The sequence below is a fragment of the Musa acuminata genome, chromosome BXJ2-11 (genome assembly GCF_036884655.1).
Source record: "Musa acuminata AAA Group cultivar baxijiao chromosome BXJ2-11, Cavendish_Baxijiao_AAA, whole genome shotgun sequence".
Lineage (NCBI taxonomy): Eukaryota > Viridiplantae > Streptophyta > Magnoliopsida > Zingiberales > Musaceae > Musa > Musa acuminata.
The window spans coordinates 1,021,127-1,038,307 of NC_088348.1; the positions used below are offsets into that span (position 1 = coordinate 1,021,127).

General features: G+C 40.0%; 3 protein-coding genes across 4 annotated transcripts; all 3 read right to left on the minus strand.

Annotated features, from left to right (window-relative positions):
- Window positions 1–895: 895 nt before the first annotated feature.
- On the minus strand, window positions 896–3,790 carry LOC135626624 (G2/mitotic-specific cyclin-2-like). Its single transcript, XM_065132059.1, has 11 exons — window positions 3,482–3,790; window positions 3,291–3,387; window positions 3,155–3,211; window positions 3,020–3,065; window positions 2,753–2,923; window positions 2,531–2,671; window positions 2,236–2,325; window positions 1,901–2,122; window positions 1,606–1,704; window positions 1,330–1,508; window positions 896–1,229 (listed from the first exon to the last, which is right to left on the minus strand). Exons 1-11 carry the CDS (start codon window positions 3,534–3,536, stop codon window positions 1,082–1,084), a joined length of 1,305 nt encoding a protein of 434 aa, XP_064988131.1. The 5' UTR covers window positions 3,537–3,790; the 3' UTR covers window positions 896–1,081.
- Window positions 3,791–6,076: 2,286 nt separating this feature from the next.
- LOC135627467 (probable serine/threonine-protein kinase PIX13) lies at window positions 6,077–8,842 on the minus strand. The gene is made up of 6 exons (XM_065133575.1): window positions 8,617–8,842; window positions 7,804–8,159; window positions 7,472–7,607; window positions 7,142–7,284; window positions 6,944–7,067; window positions 6,077–6,866 (listed from the first exon to the last, which is right to left on the minus strand). Exons 1-6 carry the CDS (start codon window positions 8,834–8,836, stop codon window positions 6,406–6,408), a joined length of 1,440 nt encoding a protein of 479 aa, XP_064989647.1. The 5' UTR covers window positions 8,837–8,842; the 3' UTR covers window positions 6,077–6,405.
- A 3,638-nt stretch (window positions 8,843–12,480) lies between these two features.
- Window positions 12,481–16,766, minus strand: LOC135627346 (probable serine/threonine-protein kinase PBL21). 2 transcript variants are annotated; one of them, XM_065133414.1, is made up of 6 exons: window positions 16,625–16,766; window positions 16,102–16,479; window positions 15,849–16,012; window positions 15,568–15,757; window positions 13,969–14,360; window positions 12,481–13,075 (listed from the first exon to the last, which is right to left on the minus strand). In XM_065133414.1, exons 2-6 carry the CDS (start codon window positions 16,205–16,207, stop codon window positions 12,767–12,769), a joined length of 1,161 nt encoding a protein of 386 aa, XP_064989486.1. In that variant the 5' UTR covers window positions 16,208–16,479; window positions 16,625–16,766; the 3' UTR covers window positions 12,481–12,766. The 2 variants fall into 2 exon arrangements, with proteins under 2 accessions (XP_064989486.1, XP_064989485.1); XM_065133413.1 differs by having other exon boundaries at window positions 16,102–16,743.
- Window positions 16,767–17,181: the final 415 nt, after the last annotated feature.

Sequence of the window (17,181 nt, forward strand, 5' to 3'; positions counted from 1 at the left end):
TATTGATGACGAGAGGTAAAAATTCTTTTGGAGAATACTTGTATTTCTTAAAGTGTTATTTTTTGGTTAAAAATTATTATATAAGAGGCTCCCAACCTTAGGGAGGCTTGCCAAATATAATATCTGTACTGCTTAATCATTTTTTTTGTATGGGAATAGGCCAGATGAATAAAATCATATTTTCTTTAATTATCTTTTTACTTATAGTGTGTGAAGGGGATTGGATAGAAAACTTAATACCAATTTTAGTTTTTAGTCAAATTGGTACAAGAGAGCTTGGATTAAGAAGGAGGATGTGACCTTACTATAACCAATTTTAGTTTTTGATTGCATATAGTATATGAGTAATCTGGAAGGCCAGGAATGATGCAACTTTTAATGGGGTAAAGGGATTCTGATAGCATATTATACCTTGTGTTGTAAATCTTTACCTCAAGGAAGTATGAGGAGATGTCAAATACTTGAAACCTACCTAGTCTGAACCCACCTTGGGATGATATAAATTAAATAATAATGGTTGTTCCTTCTATACCCAAGATGATGTGGGAGGAGCAGGTTTTGTCCTTGGAGATTCTGGGGGATCCTATGTACTGACTGATAGGATGTAATTTCTCACCTGATTTTGATTGTTGGATAGCTGAGTTAATGAATGATAATCAAATTAATTGATCAATTTCAAGATTGTAAATTTTGCCATGTTTTTAGTAAAGGGAATACAAATGCTAACAGTTCAGCATGTTTTGCTTACTTTAATCTGGAGATATTCTTAGCCTTTACAATTAGCATATCTTTTGTGCTCAGATGAGCATAGTATTCCTGTTTTTAATCTTCTTCAGTAATATGTTTGCTTTTGTTTGGAAGAAAAAAAACAGAAGTTGTTAGTCACAAGGAAAGCTTACAAAAACTAATTATACTATTTTGGCAATTTGTCCATTTTCTATGCAATTTCCATTGCATGATCTGCAACTTCTGTTGCACCCAAAGATCATTCATCATCATCATACAGAATTATACTCTGCCATGGTAAATTTAGGATTTGATGGGGGAGAAGCATCAAGTTACCACCCCCCTGACATTGGCACTAGTGACCAGTGTCCAACAAGAAGAAGAGAGCTGGTTCTGACTTTGCTGCATATCCATATCTGTAACTGCTGTATTTTCTATGTACTACTGTCAGCTTCCCTTGTCCAGCCTTGTGGTGGAACTCCACCATCAACCTTGAGCACTCACTGCCATAAAGAACAATTCATGAATGAAAACTATCGATCCTTAATTTCCATGAGATCAAATGAAGAACGTCAAGGCAGATAGATATGAGAGGGAGCTCACAGAAGCTGCTCCTCTGAATAGGAGGTGTGCAGCTCGCTAGTTTTGGTCCAACACTTGAATCCTCTGAGAGAACACTGTGCGGTGTAGATCGCGGCAGCAGCCAGCAAAGAAGGCTGGAACTTGAGCATTTTGTACTCAACCAGACACAGCTCGATGATGAAGAACGAGACAAGCTCGAGCTGGTTTTGTGCAAAAGGCAGGTGATAATAATTCCATTAGATTAATGTCACTGATTTGTGAGTAAGTATTTATCATAACAAAAGCAAGTCTTATTACCTTCCTGTCAGACTCTGCTGCCTTGAGAAACCTTCTCATGAAAACATAAGGAGTTGGCAGAGACAAGCTGAATTGCAATGTGTTGATAATTGATATTTCCTGCTTGCACAGATCATTTTGTGGTCGATAAGCACAATCTACTACAAGTTTGTAATGTCACTGGAGGCTACTATTTGATGGTGGCATTGTCAACAAGCTACTATGAATCCTAAGCAGCACTTTTGCCTATGGATCCTACAAATCGCAAGTAAATGCGTAAATTTTCTTGGGTAATTTATCGTAAGAATACTATTACCATTTCAAGGATTTCTTCCCTGGTGTAAGCACGGTCGGTGATGAGAACAAAATCCTCTACCATCGGCACGGAGAGTTCCTCATACTTGCAAGCAAGAAGCATGGCTGTAACTCCAACCAGCTGAAGCTTCTTCCTCGCTACCGTCATCCTTGCCAAGAACCTGTCTATGATGTTTACGGTCAGAAAAAGTGTCTCCTCCATCAGTTCGAATTTGTAGTGCACCTGCAAAGGAAAGATCGAAGAAATTATAATAAGATTATATTTGATCATTGACAAAAGATCGAAAGAAGTGGCCATCGACAATCAAGTTTGTATTTGGAAAAATTCTTCGATACCTCTATCAGCCAGTCGACGAGGATAGCTCGCATTTTCTCATTGATGTCAAACTGGTGAGACATGTAATCAGGGCTCACACAACTTGTAACCTGAACAGTAGTGCATTCAGTACATTTCAGGTAAATGCAATCATGTTGATGAAGAACTAGGAGTGCACTGTTACATCGCTTTATAATGCTTTCTACAGACTTGATTGACATATAATGCTTTCCCATGATATATAGACAAGTGATGAAGAATGAGATCAGATAATTCACTGCAAGTAACTTTTAAGTTTTATTTGTAGATGTTCACCTCAGTTTGTCTGTAGAAACTATATATATCTTCTACATATTCGACGACGGCAAGCGGATTATTCGAATCACAGCTATCGATGTCCGGAGCTGTCTCGATGACAAGATCCTCCATTTCAATCTCCTTGAGACCAGAGTTATCCTGCAATGATGATTTGCATCAAAATTGGCTCACAAATGGAAGGCATTTGCCAAAGCGCATCAATGGTGGTTCAGAACAGACCGCTTCTTCCATTTCGTCTACCATGGGCAATGCTATGTCAGAATGCATATTACAATCATCCACATCTATCGCAGTACAACCATCGAAACAGGTCGAACTTGACACTGTTGATGGCAAGGGTGGATCATACTGGATCTCATTCCTGACTTGTTCATGCTGTTCTTTGGTCCCCTAAACAAAATTTAGCGCCTCAGCCAAAAAGGCAATCAACTCTTCATTTATGCAGAATAAAATGCTATAGATTAGATGATAATTTGATGAAATTACCTGCTGATAAGCTTGAGATTTTCTTTCCAATGTAGCCGCAAATTTCCTAAAAATCCACCCCATCAATCAATAAAAACCAGTAAAGGAGCGATAAAAGAGAAGGAAGATGAAGAGAAAGCTGAGTTTGGGCCCAACCTGGTCATGGGTCGTCGAGCTACAGATGTCGGATTTTGATCGTCCACACTGCCCTTGCTGTTGAAAGAAGGGATCGAGAAAGGAATTAGATCAAGAGGAGACAACCATTACCCAAGATCGAAGTTTTATGCATTACTCCGGCATTCCCCTCTTGCGGTTCGCATAAGCACATGGCGGCGCCGCTGCTCCCACCAGATTGTTAATATCCCTCAACGCTCTTCGACCGCCCGTATCTGTGGCAACAAGGGGAGAAAAGTAAGAAGTTGGTTTTCTTCAGCTAAGAGTTCGAATTCCAGAATCCGATTCTTGAAATGACTGACGAATGACCTCGGAAGTTTGCCGGTCCCATCACGCCTCGACCGTTCTCGTCGAACCTCTCCATTCCCCTCTCGCCTATGAATCAAGAAAGCACGGCCGAAACCTTACCTTTGACCAGAAACCAAGAAAGCTCGAAGCTTTACACGACGACCCACTAAATCCCACAGCAGAGGTCCGATCAAAGTCCAAGAACCAACGGAACCGACATCAAGAATCGGATCGAAACCTCTAAGCTCCCTTCCCTGCTCCGATAGACTGAGCAGACTCTGCCTCTCGGAAATCGCAGACTTGAGCTCGCGTGAATAGAGAGAGAAGGGAGTCCGACGAACGGAGTCAGCGTCCTAGGATTGTTTCCCCGTCGCATTTAAAGCGAACGGCTGATGGATCCCTACCGTTGGATCTCATATGGACGGCGAACAGATGGCCTCAGACACTAACGGTTACTTGTGCTTCAAATTCCTTAGTAGCTGTATAAACAAACCCTCCAACGAGTGTGTTGTGATTTCTAAATAAAACCAAAAAGTAAAAGGGAAAAGATTAATTTATTAATAATAAAAGAGATAATTTTCACTAAAAGGTTCTAAAAAAAGCTCTTTTTAAGGTATTTATTCATTTGATAATATTTTCTTTCCCTAACCATCTAATTTTTTTTTGAAAGATTCTTCTTTTACTACTTGTGAGGAAAAGAAATTCTCATTGTTGATAACATTAAAATAAATTATCCATGCTTTTCTTTTATTTATCTTACTCGAATAGCTTAGATTGGCAGTAGGGTTCAAAAAGAAGAAGAAAAGCTGAGATTAAGGACCGTTGTTGATGGAGGGGTCAAAAGCGTGATTGAGACATGGAAGTGGCAATGAATTATTCGGCGGAGGATGGCATGTGAGCTGTGGCGTGATGGAGAGGCGATCATTCATCGGGTGTTGGGATCCACATCCGAATGCTTGTGAGCTCAAAAGTGGAAGTTCTTGATGGGGTTAAATTAGATTGATGGAATTCTCTGAACCAACATCTTTCTTCCTTCCTGTAGGTGAGACTGATGATGGATTGTATGTTGTTCAAGTGTGTAGCTTTTAATGGCAGTTCAATGGATTTGGCAGCCTGTGACTCAAGAGAGTGTATAGCCAACCATGGATGCAGTCATCCCAATCTTTCTGGCCTTATTCCAATGTTCTTCTATCAGAAAAAACGAAGCCTACAATGTCAAGAAAAGGAGTTCCTTTCATCTATATATATTTTTCATACATATAATCTTTCTTTTCTTTCAAATAAACAAAACTATATATAATCAATTAGAATTGACAAATTGTTATGCTAAGGATCAGTGGCAAGAGAAAGGGAAAAGAAAAGAAAAAACATATATATATATATATATATATATTAAATTTGTTTGCAAACTCTTTTACTATTTAAAAAACTTAAAAAGATTCATACTAAGTTGAGAATTAAAGGAGAATCATTAGAGAGACTTTTGACACCTTTTCCTATCTTATGGTAAGCCCCTTATCTAAGGAAGAATTAATTTCATGAATATCAACATCCAAAATTTCTAATATCCACATAAATCCCCCCTCATCCAAGAAATAGTAATTTCAATATTTGGTGATCTATCAAGGAGTGTGAATCCGATCAGCTTCGTTTGATCCAACATGAACATGCTATCCACTTCTGATGTCTAGAAAAAAAAGTCCCACAAAAAATGAATCAAAATATAATTAAATAGATTTATTTATGGGAGAGATAAGAAAGAAATAAAGATAAATTAACATAATAAATTATGTTATTGATAGTCTACAATTCACTCGTATGAACATTGCTTATGTAGTAAATAAATTATCTTAAAGAACGATCATCAAACACCTCTTATTGCTCCATGCATTTTCGACCGAATAGATAATAAGGATGACATGATATCTACTTGTGCATATATCATATTTCTTGGTATAATCCAATCTCTTAAAGTTTCAAGAAACAATACTAGAACTTGTAGGAATGTTGAATATGGTTGCTTATGCAACTAACGAACTTTGTTCGATTCAATCATTGCAATATGAATTATTTGTTGTAATATCTAATCTTTCATTTATATATTATGACAATATCGGAATAACATATTTATATATTAATCATATATTTTACTATAGGACGAAGCATATAGCTATCAATCTTTACCTTGTTCTTGATAAAATTCAAAATAGTGAGCTACATATTTTTCATATCTTATCTTTTGATTAACTCGTAGTTGTTCTTACTAAGCCTTTATCTTACTAATAATTTCTTTTACTTCGATCCAAGATCGATGTCTCTAATGGGAGCACCGTCTTCCAAAGGCATATTAGGAAAAATATTATTAAAAAAATAAATCATGATAAAATTAACATAATCCTCTCAATATTTTAATATTTTATTATCATAATTCTAAATTATAAAAATTATGATAATAGATTATCGCTATCAATAGTGAGGATCATGATCTCAACGTCATCTTCTATTGTACGAAATGATTTAAATAAATAATTTATATTTATTATTGATTGAAAAAAAAAAATATAGTATATAGATTCATATCCATTATTAATAAAATTCAAGTTACTCTTTTCTTTCATTAGGTACATTTGGGATGGTTTTTGGGTAATAATGTAATGAATAGTTTCGTAAAGTATACATGATGTTCAGATATGATATATTGAAATGTGTCACGATTGCTCTCTGATTTTTCTTACCATCCTTATAACCTCTGTATATAATGGGTCCGATTCACCTCAAGATAGGAGTTTGCTTTCTTTTCCAATACGCGTGCGCTCATGTCACCGGTCTGCATCTCTTTGCGTTGTCACTCAGTCGCGGTGTGATTGAATTCCATATAGTCATCTGTTTATGTCTACTTGTCACACGATGTAGCAGCACAGGAACCTTGGATCTTTCCGGTGCCGTCATCTTCTTCCGGGAGCATGGTGGCTGCCCAGAGCACCACGCCCGGCTCCTTCATGCCTCGGATTAACGGGCGATCTCCCGTGCGCCGGGCTGGGATCATTGCCGCGCGCGGCCGGCCGGGGAGAACCGGATTTCGACTCCCTCGGCCTGCTCGTCATGACCTCGATATGCTCCAGCGTCTCCACGACCTCCTTCATCGATGGGCGACTCTTCGGGTCGCCGGCCAGGCACCTGACCGTGAGCTGCGCCGCCTGCTGTGCAGCCTTCGACGGGTACCTCCCCTCCAGCCTCGGGTCCATCAGCCGGGCCAGCTTACGTCGATCCGACAGAAATGGCTTGGCGAAGTCCACCAGGTTGTGGTGCCCGCTCGGCCGCGTCGTGTCCAGCGCCCGCAGCCCGGAGAGCATCTCCAGCAACACCACGCCGAACCCGTACACGTCGCTCTTCACGTACAGATGACCTGATCAATGGAACTCGTCTTCCTCGATCACATTTCCATCGACGGGGGAGGAGGTCTCGACGAATCACGGCACATACCTGTGGCGACGTACTCTGGAGCTGCATATCCATAGGTGCCCATGACTCGCGTCGTGACATGGGATTGCCCTCCGGTTGGCCCGTTCTTCGCCAGCCCGAAGTCCGAGAGCTTGGGGACGAAGTTCTGCAAACGAAACCGATGAATCAGTCATCCGCAGCGCACTCGAGAATAACTTAGATGGAGTTGCGGCGTCGGACGGCGTCAAGAAGGATGTTGGAGGCCTTGAAGTCCCGATATATGACTTGCTTCTCCGACAGATGCAGGAAAGCAAGACCTCGAGCCGCACCGATCGCTATCTTCATCCTTATGTCCCACGAGAGCGGCTCGTAAGCTTTTCCTTCTGCAAACGATGATGATATACTTAGACAATTCTACAAAGATCTGTGAACTCATGGATTTAGAAGCCCGTGCAGTCACTCGAACACATCAGAACAAGAAATCTGAGTCCAATTTAGTCACAGATCGACCGCGATTCTTGTCGGTATTTACTGACAAGAGGAAGAAATCAGAGATGATACAATACTCACTTCTGAAAAGATGATTCTCCAAGCTTCCTTTTGCCATGTACTCATAGACAAGGAGAAGCTCCTTCTCCTCCCAGCAGTAGCCTAAGAGCCTAACAAGATTGGGGTGTGACAACCTCCCAAGAAAATTCACTTCAGACTGCAATCCCAACCGACAAGAGTTAGCACGCACACCATTACACATTCGAAGCTGCAACAATTGACTACATCAACATGTAAGCGAAGAGGAAGAGGATGTAAGGTTGAATCGGGTCAGCTAAACGCATCAGATCGAGAATAATGAATAGATCGAGCAGATTTATGAAGCTTCTTTTAGGTTTGCTAATTCTACTCACCTGCCATTCCTCCAACCCTTGCAAGCTCTCAGGGTTCAGTTTCTTGACAGCCACAATCATCCCAATCCCACTCTTCGTTGGATTCAAGGTCTTCTCGTCCACCCATCCCTTGTACACCCTACCGAATCCTCCTTCGCCAAGAACACTGTCAGGCTTAAAGTTCCTCGTCGCGCTCCTCAGCTCAGCAAAGGTAAAGATCACGAGATTTGGTGCCTCCAGGATCCGGCCCTCCGGGTATGCGTCACCAATGGTCACGCTGCTGCCTATCGATTGCCCAAGAGATGAGTTGCTGATCGTCGACAGTTTGCCAGTGGTAGCGGTGATGTCGCTGCCGGTCGTCCTGGTCGTCGATCGCCCTGTGATTGCAGGAAAAGAAGCACAGAACAGAGGTCACCATGTGTTCACACTGCAAAAGTCCAGATCCAAGTTGTTCGTCGTCGGAGGTGGTCAGCCATGATCGAGGTCGAACGATGCTTGCTGATTACAATTGCTTGGCATCAGAAGGAAATGGTCACTAGAACAAGACCAAGTCAGCAGATTCTCTGATGAACCTGCACGAAGGTGTTGTTTTCCTCTTCTCATAGCAACCAAGAAACGAGGTATGGATAAGGTATTGGAAAGATCAAACGGAATGGCCTAAAGAGGAAGAAAGCTTGAATCTTGATCACAGAGTGGTAAGGATCAAGAGCAAGAAACTGCCAAAATTAGGAGATTGGAGGTAGTAAGATGAGCACACCATAGGATCAAGAACAAGAAACATCCAAATCAAAGAAGACAAAAAAAGGGGGAACTTTTATTGTGTTTCGGATATACCTGGACTGGGAATCCTGGTGTCCGTGGGGCTTACAGCTTGCGCAGGCGTCTCAAAGCAGTTCCCCATGACCAAATGGCTGCTGGTTTCTTCCTCGACCGTACAAAAAGCGGAGAAAGGGAGAATCTCGGGGAGAATGCAGATGAGACAAGAAGGGACAAGGCAAGGGCGGGAGAGGAGGGGAGGAAGGACTAAGCAGTCCGGGGCTAGATTTATAAACATGTTTGCCTCTCTTCTTCGTTCCTCTCCCCCTTTTCGGCTGTCGCTTTTGCATCATTCTCTCTCTATCTCTGCGCCTATCTCTAACTAGACTTTTGGTGGGAGCTTGGAAGTGAATCTATTAATTGATTCTTAGAATACTTAAGTTAAAATTAATAATAATATATTTATCAATTTTTTATAAATTGATATTAATATTATTTATTTTCAATGTGAAACTACTAATTGGCATCAGCTCGAAATGCTGATGTAATTGTATTATAGCATAAATCCAATTGCTGGACGTGTCTCTCTCTCCCTCTCGCCATACATTTAACTCTTACGCGGTGTGGAAGACTAATATAGTAGTTGACTTGAAAAGCTGCAGCCTGTGCTGGCGTCGATCAGGTGCGAATCGATCACCTGCACACGACCAACCAAAACCCAGCTAGCGATTGATGTCATGCACGTCTGCCACATGTTCCCCACTCCCCTGTCTTACACAGGCAGTCAAAGATAGACAAGCAGAATAATTTCTGGTTGGAATTGATCTCTCTCTCTCTCTCTCTCTCTCTCTCTCTATACATATAATATATATATATATATATATATATATATATAAAAGGAAAATGCTTACTACAGCTCATCTTGTTCATGAATAGTATGTTGAGAGTGTTGCAACACAACCATAAATGAAGTTGACATGTATGGCCTGAGCAACATTGCAAGGAGAATGAGAACCAATATGTTAGAAGATTTCATTGGTCCAAGCATGCGTTTCGTGTCATTTCCTCATATTCACACCATGTTTTCCTGATGACTACATATCTATGTATATTCTAATACTATTGGAGTCAACCTGCTTTAATCACAAGAAAAAGAAAACGGATGTTGATGTTCCTCTAGTCGAGCTCATTGTCAATTCTTTTGTAAATGCCGTGTCTTTATATGAATTCAGAGCATGTCATCCACTCGTCTGCTTTTTTTTGCTTTAAGAAATTAACGAAGAAATTGCTGGGTTTTTTTGTATTAATTTATTTTGATGTTTTTGGGAGCAAAAAAAATAGATAAGAAATAGTGTATTGTACGTTATCGCTTTTGTTCCATGCTACTCGAACAATTTATTTTACAACTAAACCTTAGAAAGACGATTTTAAAGTCGGGGGTTTATATATATACATACATACATATATATGTAATGGTATCCTATCATCATATTTATAGTAGATTAAAGAGATATTCACACATATATCAAAGAGTTTTAAGTATTTATATCATATTGACTTGACTACTCATGAAAAAATTGGTCTAATGTTGTTACTTTCAAAGTAAGACTTCCATATCATCCACATCTACCATGTCCTCGACCTATTATCTTCTTGCAAAGAATATGACATGTATGTCACGTTGAGTACATGAGAAATGCACATCCATCCAGTTGGTATAATAATATTAGGTGGGTGTGTCATGTGGGGGAGGTGGGGGCCGAAGAGGGACCCTCAAAGACAAGACATGTATCCATGTCTGCGAACCCCTTCAACATGGCAACAATCTTATTAGAATATTCTCGTGGGACGCGGTGGTGGTGAAATGGTCAAACCAGCTCAAGTCCTCAGATGTGTTTGTGAGAGTGGCATGTAAGTATGCCATGGCCAATCAAGGAAGAAAATGGTATCAGCGTTTTGGTCTCCTTCGATTTGTTTTGTTGCTTTGTTAATATGAAGTACATGATTTTGGTAGTCGGATGCAGTAAATGTCATGTTCATGAGGTAGAAGACAGTCAAATTCACCAACTCAGCAATCGTTAAGGTACCTGTTGGATTTCCAAGATCGAGGAAGCCAAACTCATGCAATCACAGAGAATTCTGGTGCTCGGTGTTTTCTTCTTTTTCTCTTCAAGATCTCTCGAGTTGGTACATGGAGCTACTCCAAACTTCTTGAGGATCTACACTTACCATCCATGAAGACCGTCTTCAGCAATGAGGAAAAAGCTTGCTGATTGCACTAGGCTAGTCAATGAGGTGAAGTCAACTGTTGCAATAAAAAAGGTCAGCTCACTGAAGTCACCATCCTGCATTTTGATCTCTGACTAATGACTCATTAATCTGAGGTTTTGACTACATCTTCAGAGGCAGATGATGAGAAACTTCTTCCTGTGGGATCGGTAAAGAAGAATGTACACAAGGGTTGACTTTGCATTTATTGCTTCACGAATCTCTTGCTCTCGAGACATATTTCTGCATGCTTATTTTCTCCAACCACAACTTTGGTTTCCTGTTCAAGTTCATGGTTGAACCAAAAAAGAGGTAGATTAAGATGAACTCATGTGACTTCTTGTGCAGTAATATCATCACAGATTAAAGAAAAATAGTCCAATACTTGTAGTCAAATGTTGGATTTAAGGGGAAAAGAAATGGCTTTTAAGAATTTTACTCGTACCTTTGTTTGGGATGACATCTCATGGTCCATGATAGCATCACAGTGACTTGATCTTCCATTTATGTGCATGATGTGATCTCCAACACAAAGTTGGAATTCTCCCAAGCTGACCACTGGCAATTATCCTACAGGTCAAAACTAACTTCAATTCAAATAAATTAGTGTGGAAAAGACCTGAAACTTGAGCATAAAGAAATGTCGTGGACTTCTCAACTAAAGAGGCCAGTTTGAGTCAAATTTGGTGGAGTGGCAAGACAAATGGTTAGGAGTGCATATGACATAAGGCAGAAGCAAATAAAGAAATCTTTTAGTTCAGTGATTGGAAGAAAGGTCCCAAGCACAACTGGGAAAGTAGATATTGATCAATAATATAAAAAATGATACAAAATCATCCCAAGTTTTTAGTGAGATTAAAAAAAAAAGAATTCAAACACAATGCACTGCAAAAGTTGTGATTCTTTATGTAGCTATAAACACAATGGAGACCTTGGTTTCAGGAACAATCACATGCATGTTCAGAGCTTTTCTCTTTATCTGCTGCCAGAGGAGTATATTCTCTTCCTACAGACACATATAGTAGACATGGCAGCAATTATGTTAGTCTTACTGGAGCATCTTTGAAGTTGTTCATACCAACTCAATTTATTATCTGAATCACAAGTAGGGGGTCTTGAGATGTGTGTGTAAATTAAAACTAATGTGAAGGTTTAAATTGGTGCAAGAGTGTTAATCATGCATGCATCTCAATGTTCATGAGTTGGTATCTGTACAAGCATTGCAGCATTTAGACTGAAGAAATGTAGGCAGACATGAATAAAGAGCATATTTTTCATCCAGTTAAAAAGGTCATATTAACATCTAAGTATCACCTCATTTTGTTCTCCTGGCTGCCTTATCAATGCTTATCTGTAAGAAAATAAGTTGACAGAAAAGTTTGACAAGGCAACAGAAGCCAACAAATATCTAAAATACTCACATCATTAATTTGAGTTCTATAATAACTGCCAATTCGAAAAAACTCAGCAGTATGCATAAATACAAACATAACGAAGCAAAATTATTCACACAGACACATGCATGTAATACATCACATTTCAACATTCATTCAGGATGATGTGTAATTGCATTTGAATACTACTTATCAGCAAAAATCAAGTGGAATTCAGATCATGATGTTAGCGTAGTCTGGATCTTCACTGCAATCTGAGAAACTTAAAACAGGTTAGACATGTACAAGACCTGTGCCATAAAACCACAAATATCGATTACATATCCTTGACCATGAAACCGTCACTAATACTTGATGAAGGCTGCCATAATCATTGCTTCGCTGACCCTTAATAGCTGGCAGTAGTAATAACATCAGTGTGACTAGGTTGAGACAACAATTTACGTATGGTTACATTGGCAACATATTCTTCTAGACCATGATGCACATAGTTTAATGCACTAGCATCTTTTTCATTTTTTTCATGAACTTGCCAGACCTCAACTTGGTCAAACGGAGAGCCCCATTTACATAATACCAAAACCTTTTCCAACACTGTATCCTCTAGAGGAGGCTGTACCGGCTATATTTCCTGAAGGCAAAGATGGAGGGGAGTTCATGACCTTGGAGTTGGGTTCTGCAGTGTAGGGCTGGGATGCCACATGGTCTAGGGCGACAACCACATCAGCTATGATGGGCCGAACATGTGCCTGCTCCTGGAGACACATTGAGGTGATGACAACCAACTGGTGAAAAGCTCGTGGCGGATAGTGGCCTCGAAGAGATGGATCAGCCAGCTGCAAGAACTTCCTCCGATCATTGAGAAAAGGACGTGACTGAAAGAAAAAGCAGAATAAATGATTAATAAAAATTGAAAGATAAGATGGGAAAGGGAGAAAAAAGAAGCAATAGAACAATTTTCAATAGACTTTTGACAGGTTTCCCACATGAGCATGCCTCAAATGTTATCCACCATATGCTTGTGTGCACACATATTAAGCTCAAAATGCATCTAGCTACTTATCTAAAACTCTAAATAATGTTCTTTGAACTGTATAGATGGAATTGTAAATTGAATTTGACACTTTCATTTTCAGTAAATGCATTTACAAACATTGTTTTGCTTCGGCATAGACAATAAGTTAAATCTTAGGTCTTGTCACTGAGATCAAGGACATGGAGAAACAAAACAATCAGTACATCTCTTTATGCTGAAATTTGCACATTGGAGGACTCCAAGATAAATGGATTTTGCATCAAAATTGAATACTAACTGCATCTAATGGGTTGAGATTGCATTTATTTACTCTCCTCAAACTCCACATCAGCAGGAGCCTTGTATTTTAGTCATCCTTTTTTATTACAAAATTTGGTTAAAAAGCTGGGAACCATTTCATGATGCTACATGTTAAGTCCAAACAATGAACATCAGAATTTAAATCATATGCAGATACTAAACAACAAAATTTTGCATTTGATACAGTTATAACTTTGATAAAGTACCATTATAAATCCTTTAATTCCAATATATGGTCAACACAACTCTTTGAGGAATTGAAGTTTCTGCAATTATTAAAACAACTAAAAGTCAAAATCTGAATGAAAAGCCAAAAAAAGAACTTGCAGAAGATATCCTCAAGATCCTTTCAACTGTGCAGATTGTTTGAGATAGTCATATAGCCTTGTAAATCAGTCTATTTGAAAATAATAACAACAAAACACTGCTTACCCAAGTTACTAGGTTCTGCTCTGCACGAGTCCTCGAGTAATCAAAAGCTCGTCGTCCGGTTATCAGTTCCAGAAGCAACACGCCGAAACTGTAAATATCAGACTTCAGGGTCAGCTTACCACTCATGACATAATCAGGAGCACAGTAGCCATATGTTCCCATCACCCTTGTTGAGACATGCGTTTTGTCACCCACAGGTCCAAGTTTAGCAAGCCCAAAATCAGAGAGCTTGGGGTTGAAATTGTTGTCTAACAATATGTTTGCAGCCTTCATGTCCCTGTAAATAACAGGTGGGCTTGCAACATCATGCAAGTATGTGAGACCTTTTGCAGCACCAAGTGCAATCCTTATTCGTGTGTTCCATTCAAGTGGTGGCTTCTGTGGAGATAGATCTGAATAAACAAGCACTTTTAATTGATAAAGAAAAAAGAAGTAGAAGACTCAAAACAGAGTATTCGGACCATTCATCAATAAAGCAATAAAAGGTGGCATATACTACTAACCAATAAGAAACAAAGAAAAGAACAAACAGTCTTAGGCTCCATCAAACTTGTATCATACATATAACAGATGAAATGAGGCTGTCTCCATGCATTACAGATAAAAGTTGTCAGATAAACCTTAAAAGTATTAAAATGAAAAGCAAACATGTGATACAGATGAGTTCTCACTCTTTCACTCTCAATCTCTTTTTATTTTTTACTCTGTTAAATTGTGATTTTATATATATATATATATATATATATATATGAGGGGCTCTCTAAACTGAAGCAGCTACTCATGCTGACCTATAGTTTTTAATTGAGGAGGCAAGGTGATTCAACAGTTCTCCAGAAATTCTTTACCAAGAAAGAGTGTTTCCTAAATAACTGTAAATCAGAACTGAATAACTCTATGGCGTAACTAATGTTTCTCAAAACTAAAAGAACTAGCTCCTTCATGTCACATGACCAGCCAACACAAAAGGGACAACTATATGCAGGAGAAGGTATCAGTATATTTTGTGCAACTCATGGAAAAGTGATTTCCTACTTGTTGAAGCATATGTTGGGGCTTTTCCTAATAGCTTAAGCGCCCAGTATATGCTTTAAAACTAATTATAACCATGTTCCTTATTATCAGCTTATTATATTATGAAAATTTTGCATATATCCCTCCAAAACTAGTGATTTTCATATTTATCCATCTAAGTCTAGGTTAAATCCTACTGAGTAATACCTGTGAAAAGAACAAAAGGACAATAAGAAAGTAATAGTCCACCTAATTGTCGGTCATTAAAATTCCAGTCGCATGAAGGGTTGTTTTTTTTGTTTTTTGTTTTTGTCTAAGTTTATCCTTATATCTATAACCCAGACCATGAAGGCACAGTCAAGGATGCTCATTAGGGGAGGCCAGACTCTTACAAGAAGGGGGGAAGAGGAGGCACATAGGTGGGTCTTCCATCTCAAGAAACTATTTTGGGGAACGTCTCTTTAGCTCCACTAACTATATGGGAAGGTCAGTTTCAGCTGTGAGTACTTAAATATCAATCATGATATAAGCAAAGCGAAAACACAAGGATTGGATCTGCAGTGTCGTAAGGTAAAGTACAGGGCTCACCGAATAAGTGGTCTTCTAAACTGCCTTTGGGCATGAACTCGTAGACCAACAACCTCTCATCTCCCTCAGCACAGTACCCTATCAAGCTCACAAGATTAGGATGGCGCAACACAGTAAGCATGAGAACCTCCACCAAGAACTCTTTACTCCCCTGAAGCCCATCTTGCTTCAGCTGCTTGATGGCCAGCACCTGGTCTCCAAAATCCAAGTTGGTGCTCTAATCGTCATAGGAACAACACAGTGCAGACAAACAGAATCAAGCAAGAACAAGATCAACTTGCCTGGCCCGAATCAAGCCGCCCTTTGAAGACCCTTCCGAAGCCCCCTTCTCCGATTAAATTGGCTTCTTTAAAGTTCTGCGTGGCCGTAGCGAGATCCCTGAAGGTGAATTTTCTTGCGGATTTACTCCTCTCGCCGCCCACAGAAGACGCCTTCTTCCCACTCTCTGACGCATGGAGAAAAGCCCAGGATTGAGAACAGAAATCAGAACAAAGCAAAGAAAGATCCAGTTTTGAGGATGGTTGAGGTACGCACCCGAAGCATCGACGACGAATCTCGAATGGGACCGGGAGCCCCCGCTGTCTTCGATCCTACGGCTCACTTCCCTCCGGCGAGGGTTGAAACACGGAAAGCAGCTCATCTACAGAAGCACTTCAATCCCGATGCCAACCAAAGCAATCCTAAACCACACCACCTACATTGCCCGCTCCTTCTCTTCCACCGCTCAGCATCACCAACAAGAAGCAAAAAGGGGGAAAAAGGAAACCAGGGCGATTTGCGTCGCTCTCCCTCCCTTCCTTCCTCCCTCGCCTCTCACTTCCTTCTCAGTGAGCAGACAAAAGGCCGCTTTTTATGGCAAAACTACAGGCCGCAGCGGCGATCCATTTCACACCCCGTGAATCTTTGCTTCCACTAAATAAAAAAAAAAGGCAGAAACTACCAAAAAAATTAGTACTTTTACATGGCGAAACTTGCAGAAGAGGGGAAAAAAATTGCTGCTCCATGTGAAATCATTCATAACAAGAGGAGCGAAAGGGGGGAAAAATGTGTATTTCACTTGGTTTAGCCCTTCGCACTCCTCACTGGCTTCCTTCACAATGAGGCATTTTGTTCTGTTCTGTATCGAGGAGGACACCTTTTTGTGGCCTGACGGAGACCAGAGGAGGCCTTCTCCTGCGGAGCAGTTTTGCTACATGTGAAGAAACAAAGACACCAAATGAAGGTTTGTTGAATAGGGGATCTTAAACGTTTGCGAGTTGCGTGTTGATCTACGAGGGGTTGAGTTCGTATGAACATGGCTGAGGGTTTGCATGGGATTAGGATCATTCGGTCGAACACATTTCCGCATGCACTGCTGGCACTCAATAAGAGTCAGCAACGCTGACTGTGTGCGTGAATGGTTGACTCGGGAGGTGGGGCTTAGATCACGGCTTGACTTCAGAATGATATCAGTGGCTAAAGCTGGCACACTGATGACAGTTGCAAGTAATTATCGGATTAATCATAGATCTGCTCAAATCTCGGGTTACTGAAGTGATGAATTAGTGCCTCGGTCCTATTAGATTTAACAGAAACATCTAAACTCGATAATACAATCTGAAAATAATAAAAGTC